The sequence below is a fragment of the Electrophorus electricus genome, chromosome 1 (assembly GCF_013358815.1).
Source record: "Electrophorus electricus isolate fEleEle1 chromosome 1, fEleEle1.pri, whole genome shotgun sequence".
NCBI classification, from domain to species: domain Eukaryota; kingdom Metazoa; phylum Chordata; class Actinopteri; order Gymnotiformes; family Gymnotidae; genus Electrophorus; species Electrophorus electricus.
In genome coordinates, this window is record NC_049535.1 from 19,001,972 (window position 1) to 19,009,247 (window position 7,276).

At 43.6% G+C, this 7,276-nt stretch overlaps 1 protein-coding gene across 1 annotated transcript; it reads left to right on the forward strand.

Annotated features, from left to right (window-relative positions):
• Positions 1-1,716: 1,716 nt before the first annotated feature.
• Positions 1,717-4,652, forward strand: LOC113575316 (transcription factor Sox-9-A-like). The gene is made up of 3 exons (XM_027006759.2): positions 1,717-2,462; positions 2,925-3,172; positions 3,584-4,652. Exons 1-3 carry the CDS (start codon positions 2,035-2,037, stop codon positions 4,330-4,332), a joined length of 1,425 nt encoding a protein of 474 aa, XP_026862560.1. The 5' UTR covers positions 1,717-2,034; the 3' UTR covers positions 4,333-4,652.
• The last annotated feature ends 2,624 nt before the right edge of the window (positions 4,653-7,276 follow it).

The following is a 7,276-nucleotide window of genomic DNA, read 5'->3' on the forward strand; positions in this document are numbered from 1 at the left end:
CGGCACACAGCACACTGAGAATAGTCGGCGGCATGAGCGGAAGGATACATCTGCAATCTATTAGATGAAAAAGTGCAGGTAGCCTCAGCCAGGCCATGTGTTGCCCACGTTACCCGAAAATCACACTTCCACAACATTACTTAGTCAAATAAACAAGAGGCCATACCTCTGCGTGTATGAGACTGAGCTGTGAGGGCTTGGATCAGAAGGCCACAGCCGTCAGTGCATGACACAACACCACCACCACCACCACCAACAACAACATTAATAGCATTGTCATTTCAGATTTGAAAATAGTCCTAAAGAAGGCAGAGCATGATAAAAGATTTGGGGGATTGAAAGTTAATATTGAGTTTCTAACATTAAATACCTGGATTAGACGGCTTCAGATCGCTCCACAGAGCGGCTATTGTCGCACAGCGAGAAAAGGGCTTAACAAGCTACAGTTTACAGCTGAGACATTTTATGCCGTTTTTTTTCTTCAGACCATAGACCTATATAATAATAATAATAATAATAATAATAATAATAATAATAATAATAATAATAATAATAATAATAACCATCATCATCAGCCTAGTGAATAACAACATAAGACCTTTATAAATAAAGTCTTGTAAAGTGCAGGAAAACGATGAACAAACGCTTAAATAAGTAGCGGCGAAAATATCAAACCAAATGCCCATGAAGTCATTAATTTATTGCGTCCATTAGCAAGCCTTCAAGAAGACTGCATGTGCAAATTCTAGAAACGCTCGGTATACCTGGAGCCTTCACTGCAGTGCCGAGTTAGAAGCCGATTTTTACTCCTGCTTTAATAACCGTAACCAAACAAACCGTTTTGTTGTAATTACATTTGACTTGTATCGTAATTATTAGGGGATTATTCCGTAAGACACTTTAAAGATTCACACGTAGCTCAGTGCTGTCAAACCAGTCTCGTGTTTACTTGTGACTGTGACATGCGTTTGTGAAGCTTCCGAAGACCACAGCAAAGTTTGTGGGGAAATTTGGCCTCCTTCAAATGACGGGGAGTTTCTGAACACATGTCTCCCCCTATTGGTGACTTCAAATGCGTCTGAACTCCAAACCCCGTGCAACTTCATACTCACATTCCGCTGGTCATTCCGCTGGTCATTATTTTGTCTTACACGACAAAATAATCAAGTTGGGAAAATGGAATTAAGACTGCGGAGCCGTAATCTACACAAGGTGTCAGAATAGAATATAAGCGGATACTTCTGTGTACGAAGGTGTGTGTAGCCTTGACCTATACAAAACTACTTTAAAGTCTGACTGGTGATTAAACACCTTGACGTTCATCAAACCTTGATCAGTTTAGTTTACAACGAACTCAAAAACCTATTTAAATATTAAACCCTAGGCATTTCAACTGTGTAAACCAGCTCATGGCGACATGTATTTATTGTTATTATGATTGTTTTTACTTTATGGTGCCAGAAATAGAATATATATATATATATATATATATATATATATATATATATATATATATATATATATATATATATATATATATATATATATTTATTTATTTATTTATTTATTTATTTATTTTTTTTCCCACAGTGGTTCAACGATGTGTTCAATTAGTTCGCTTTGCAGAGCGAGAGGAAAAGGGAGGGCTATCGCGGTCGTCCCCGCCTCCCTTAACCCTTATAAATGGAGAGCACGAACAGCGTGTATGCGCATTGCTCTTCTGAAACTCCAACGAACAGTTGGCGACAGGATTTCATCCCTTTTTGCGGCACGTCTAAGAAAGTCAGCAACTCCTTCTCGAAAGCGCACGGTTCAGAGTACGTGCATGCGCTCTGCCCGCGAGAGGAAGCGCGCCGATGAGAGCTCGTCCGTTTGCGCTTTGAGGGACGTTTGGCACTTTTGACAGCTTTGCGCACGGGGACGAGTTTGGCCAACGGCGACTTTGCGCGCCCCGTGCAAAACTGAGGATTTTACAGTCCGAAATTCTTTTCTTGTTTTTATTGCATCTGTTGGTGCCCCATCATTTTTTTTCGCATGAATCTACTAGATCCATACCTGAAAATGACCGACGAGCAGGACAAGTGTCTCTCCGACGCCCCTAGTCCGTGCATGTCTGAAGATTCAGCCGGATCGCCTTGTCCGTCTGGATCTGGGTCCGACACCGAGAACACCAGACCGTCCGAGAACCGCGTCATGGGACAAGACAGAGACTTTAAGAAAGACGACGAAGACAAATTCCCTGTGTGCATCAGAGACGCGGTGTCCCAAGTGCTGAAAGGCTACGACTGGACCTTGGTTCCGATGCCGGTGAGGGTGAACGGCTCCAGCAAAAACAAGCCCCATGTCAAGAGACCGATGAACGCTTTCATGGTGTGGGCACAAGCAGCGCGGAGAAAGTTGGCCGATCAGTATCCGCACCTTCACAACGCAGAACTCAGCAAAACTCTGGGGAAACTTTGGAGGTAGGTTTGCTCGTCTTGCGTTTGTTTTATATCGATACCTAGTAATTTAATCAAAAATATTCCTTTAAAAAACTTTACAAAGCGTGACTACAACTTTTGAAACCTCTATTTTATGGACTACTTTCCATGCTGAATCAAGTTTCATTTTGAAAAAAAAAAAGTTAAAGCAAAACTTTAAAAGCCTATGTCATCCAGCCAATTTGCAAGCCAAGCAGTCGTCTATTAATCCCACACATCAAAAACAATATTAACGAAAGCAACAGGAATAATAATAGCAAGAACAACAACAATAACAACAACAGCAACAAATAAATACATATACAGTACTACTACTACTACTACTACTACTGCTAATGATAATAATAATGATAATAATAATTAGTCTTAATTTATTGGTTATCGAAAAAGCATGAAAAGAAGAAGGCATGATCTGAATGCTTTTTCTGGTTTGGTGTTGTGCAGACTGCTGAATGAAGGGGAGAAGCGTCCGTTTGTAGAGGAGGCCGAGCGTCTGAGGGTCCAGCACAAAAAAGATCACCCTGACTACAAGTACCAGCCGAGGCGGAGGAAATCCGTGAAGAACGGCCAGAGCGAGCCCGAGGACAGCGAGCAGACTCACATCTCTCCCAACGCCATCTTCAAAGCTCTGCAGCAGGCGGACTCTCCCGCCTCCAGCACGGGCGAAGTGCATTCCCCCTCTGACCATTCAGGTACATATAAAAAAAACTTTACAGTTCCGCTCTGAGATCTTGGAGCAGAGTCATATATGAAACGCATACTGCTGAATGCGCCTTGTGTGTACTACAGAAACCACCTTTGAATATAAATCCAAGTCTGAAACAAGTCAGAAAAAGGCCACTGGTGTATAAAATAAAGCTGATTATAAGGTTATAAATATGTAAACTCACCAGTTGTCTTTACCCTACCAATTTATAATTGACCACAAAAACCTCCAGTGCGCACATTATATAATGGCACTGTACCCGGGGAAAACTCATAAATCTTATCAACGCCTTCTTAATTTCACGGCGTATCTTTATTTGCGCTCTAGTTGCGTCAGTAACATAATGCGTGGCGGGCCGTTAACCCTTTCGTCTCCTCTCTCCCTTCTCTTGCAACAGGAGGTTCACAGGGTCCTCCAACTCCGCCAACAACTCCGAAGACAGATCTCCCGAGCAGTAAGCCTGATCTGAAGCGTGAGTCCCGGCCCCTCCAGGAGGGCACGGGCCGACAGCTTAATATCGACTTCCGGGACGTGGACATTGGCGAGCTGAGTAGCGACGTCATCTCCACCATTGAGGCCTTCGACGTGAATGAGTTTGACCAGTACCTTCCCCCGCACGGCCACGCCGCCAGTGCCCAGGCATACACGTCTGCCTACGGCCTGAGCGGCACGCCTGTGGGCCAGGCACCAGGGGCCGGAGGGCACGGCTGGATGCCCAAGCAACAGCAGGCCTCGCTGACCCCGCTGGGTGGGGCAGGGGAACAGGGCCAGGGCCCACAGCGCCCTCCGCAGATCAAGACGGAGCAGCTCAGCCCCAGCCACTACAGCGAGCAGAGCCAGGGCTCACCCCAGCACGTGACCTATGGTTCCTTCAACCTGCAGCACTACAGTGCCTCCTCCTATCCCCCCAATGCTCGCTCGCAGTACGCTGACTACGCTGACCACCAGGGCGGCGCCACCTCCTACTACAACCATGCCGCCAGCCAGGGCTCCGGGCTCTACTCCACCTTCAGCTACATGAGTCCTGGCCAAAGGCCCATGTACACCCCCATTGCGGACCCCAGCGGGGTACCAGCCGTGCCCCAGACCCACAGCCCTCAACACTGGGAGCAGCAGCCAGTCTACACTCAGCTGTCCAGGCCGTAAGACAGAGAGCACCAGACTGAACTGGCCCATCCAGAAAGAGGTCACCAAGGCTCTTGCTCCGTTCCCCGTACAAGCTGCAGAGAAAACAAACATGAAAGGAGGACTTCTATGAAAAAAAGAAAAAGAAAATATCAGAATGGCTCACGACAGTGCCTTTTTGAAATGCTCTGTGTTGCGATTATATTTTTCTAGTTATAATGAAAAAGAAACTCGCTTGAAAGAGATGAGTCCTCTGTGAGGACATATTTGTTATAAATATTCTAGTATGTACTGTGTATGTATTATCTCTTTTGTTGTTTTCAGGTTTGCTCTCCGAGGGGGGGGGGGGGGTGTTTAGTACATTTATACAGAGGATACAGTTATAAGATAGGTCCTTATGTCTCACTGATGTATTTTTGTAAAGATAGTGTCAAACTAAAATGCCTTCCCCATCTCGTCCTGTTCTCTTTCTCCTCTTTATTGTGATTCCTATGGTCTTTTTAGAATCAGGCAAATCTGATGTGAGCTGGTTTCCTAGATGACACAGCAGCTCGAGCGTTTAATAGACAGAATCAACGTCTTTCTTATTGTCTCGTGTCCTAGCATAGCTGGAGATGTGGTGTTGCAGCCGTTGTCGTGAGTGCTGTTTAGTTGTGCACGAGGCCTTTGTTTTTAATACGGAGAGAAATCCTGCCTTTGGGCCATCAGTGCCTGGTCAGTCAGGGTAGAGAGCCATAGTGCCTCAGTAGCAATCGCTCACTTCTCTCTTCACGTCTGAGGAGGAAACAGGAAGTGTCCTTTGACCTCTGCTGCACCCTATCGCTCAAATTCTCATTCTTCCACCCCATCATGTTTTAACCTCTAATTTATTCATTAGTATTAATTTTATTTGAAAAGTAATAACTATTTGCATTTTATCATTTATTTCACCTCTGTATGACTAATTTGAGATGAAAAAGTTTTGTCTTTTTATTTTTCACAGAGAAGTCATTTTAGTTGTGGAACAAACTTTAACCATTTCGGTTTATTTATCATTTGTAAATGTTTCCATTTAAATGTTTTAAAATCAGCGCCTTTGATTATATCGCTGTGTACAGAGTTCTTATAATTGTAATAAGACTTGATCACATTTTAAAGGAGAGACAACTGGAAATTTTTTTTCATTTAATTCTAACAAATATTGATAAAAGAATTACTGGAGGCCATGGCCACATGATAAAGACATTCTTCTTTAATGATTCACCAGCATATTTTTTATTTGTTTTTTTTTTAAAGTTCCTTATTCATTATTGCATATCTTAGATTTCATGTCAGCATCCTTTAATGCAACAAATCTTTGTAAAACATGCCATGTCTTAAAAGAAGCTTATCTTTTGTATCATACAGTTTGCAATAAAAGCAAAAAGATTTTAAAAAAAAATCACAAAAACGTTTGACGTGATTTCATTCATTTTATGGACATTAGACTCAAAGTGCAATTATGTTACTCTTAATACATGGTCTATTTTATGGACATTAGACTCAAAGTGCAATTATGTTACTCTTAATACATGATCCACATGGTTTCTTGCACTAAATTGTGAAATTTTCATAGTTTTATTGCACAAGCCCATAGACACTAATAACGATTAGTAGAACTTCATCAGAAAGAACCAAACAGATACATGCGGCAATCTGAACGGGCAGTTAAGACATGTGGAAATATGAAGTGGTTGTTTTACTGAACTGCTCTCACCAGTACAGCCTCCTCTCAACTGGCTTGGACCAGCACAGCCTCCTCTCAACACAGCCTCTATCCATCGCGCCTAAGACCCCGTGGCGCTTTTAAGTGCATGGAGCAGGGCGTGCGATGTTTGGGTCACCTTTTTTACGCTAGGTTCTCAGACCATGAGCTCACAGTCCGTTACTGTACACAATTCAGATGATGAATAAGGCCACGCTTTTCCCAACACCAATACTCCACTGCTTAAAGAAACAAACCGACTGCAAAATGCTGTTTATTCATTACAAGGTCCCACATAAAGGAATGGCGATACCCTCGATAAATCACGGACTGTGCAAACACAATCAGGGCTTAGTTTGGAAAGGGTTCCTCCGTGTTGAAATCAAAAGTGGGAGGTACGGATGCCTTTTCGGTCTCTGCACTTTCCACTAGCATACGTTAGTGACAGAGAGCGAATTTCTTTAATGTCAGTGTTCATGTTCTACTACTGGATCTGAGGACTACCTTACTGCCCTAATACCAGTAGAAATGTCCACTCCAAATAAAAGGTGTGTTTGTGGTCAACACTGTGTAAAATTACTACAACACACTATCTCCACAAACTGCACCTGTATAACATAAACAACCCATGAACACTTTGGAACTTTTAAATCTAGGAAAGAGACTAGTTTTTGGTTGTTTTTTGAACATGGCATCCTGAGGTGTAACTGACCGGGCTCGTCCTCAAATGCTTCTGATTGTGGTCACCATACTAACGGTGGTTTGAGAGTCTGAGATAGACTGTGAGACAGTGAGAAAGAGTGATCGAAAAATGGTTTGATTCCCTGGCCAAGGTTGAGAACGGACTGATGTCTGCCTCAGCTGTTAGCCTGGCATCAGAACCTGCCATTCGCCATATCACCTTTGATCTTTGGACATTAGCTCTGGGACATGTCCCTGCTCTGAACACAACACAGACTCCAGGCAAAGACAAATAAGGAACGAGTGGGGAGAGGCAGGCAGGGTTGGCCACATCTGATAAAGCCATCAGCCTAGTTTTAGTTGAGCCCAGGAGGACGTGGAGGTGCTCAGCGCTATGGCTGCGACAGCTGCTGGAACAGCTCTCTCACCAGCCACCCCTCAGCGTAGCTAAAAACCTCTGCACTTAACTGTACAAGCACACCAGCGCACAGCACAGATGACTGCTTCTCTCATTGGGGCCGTAATTAAGTAGCACACCTCATGACATCATGTAGCAGGCCA

Excerpts from the sequence above, each read along its gene's own strand:
- LOC113575316 (XM_027006759.2), top strand. The coding sequence starts at position 2,035 with ATGAATCTACTAGATCCATACCTGAAAATGACCGACGAGCAGGACAAG. Across the intron at positions 2,463-2,924 it reads ACTCTGGGGAAACTTTGGAG|ACTGCTGAATGAAGGGGAGA; the intron begins GTAGGTTTGCTC and ends GGTGTTGTGCAG. Across the intron at positions 3,173-3,583 it reads TTCCCCCTCTGACCATTCAG|GAGGTTCACAGGGTCCTCCA; the intron begins GTACATATAAAA and ends CTCTTGCAACAG.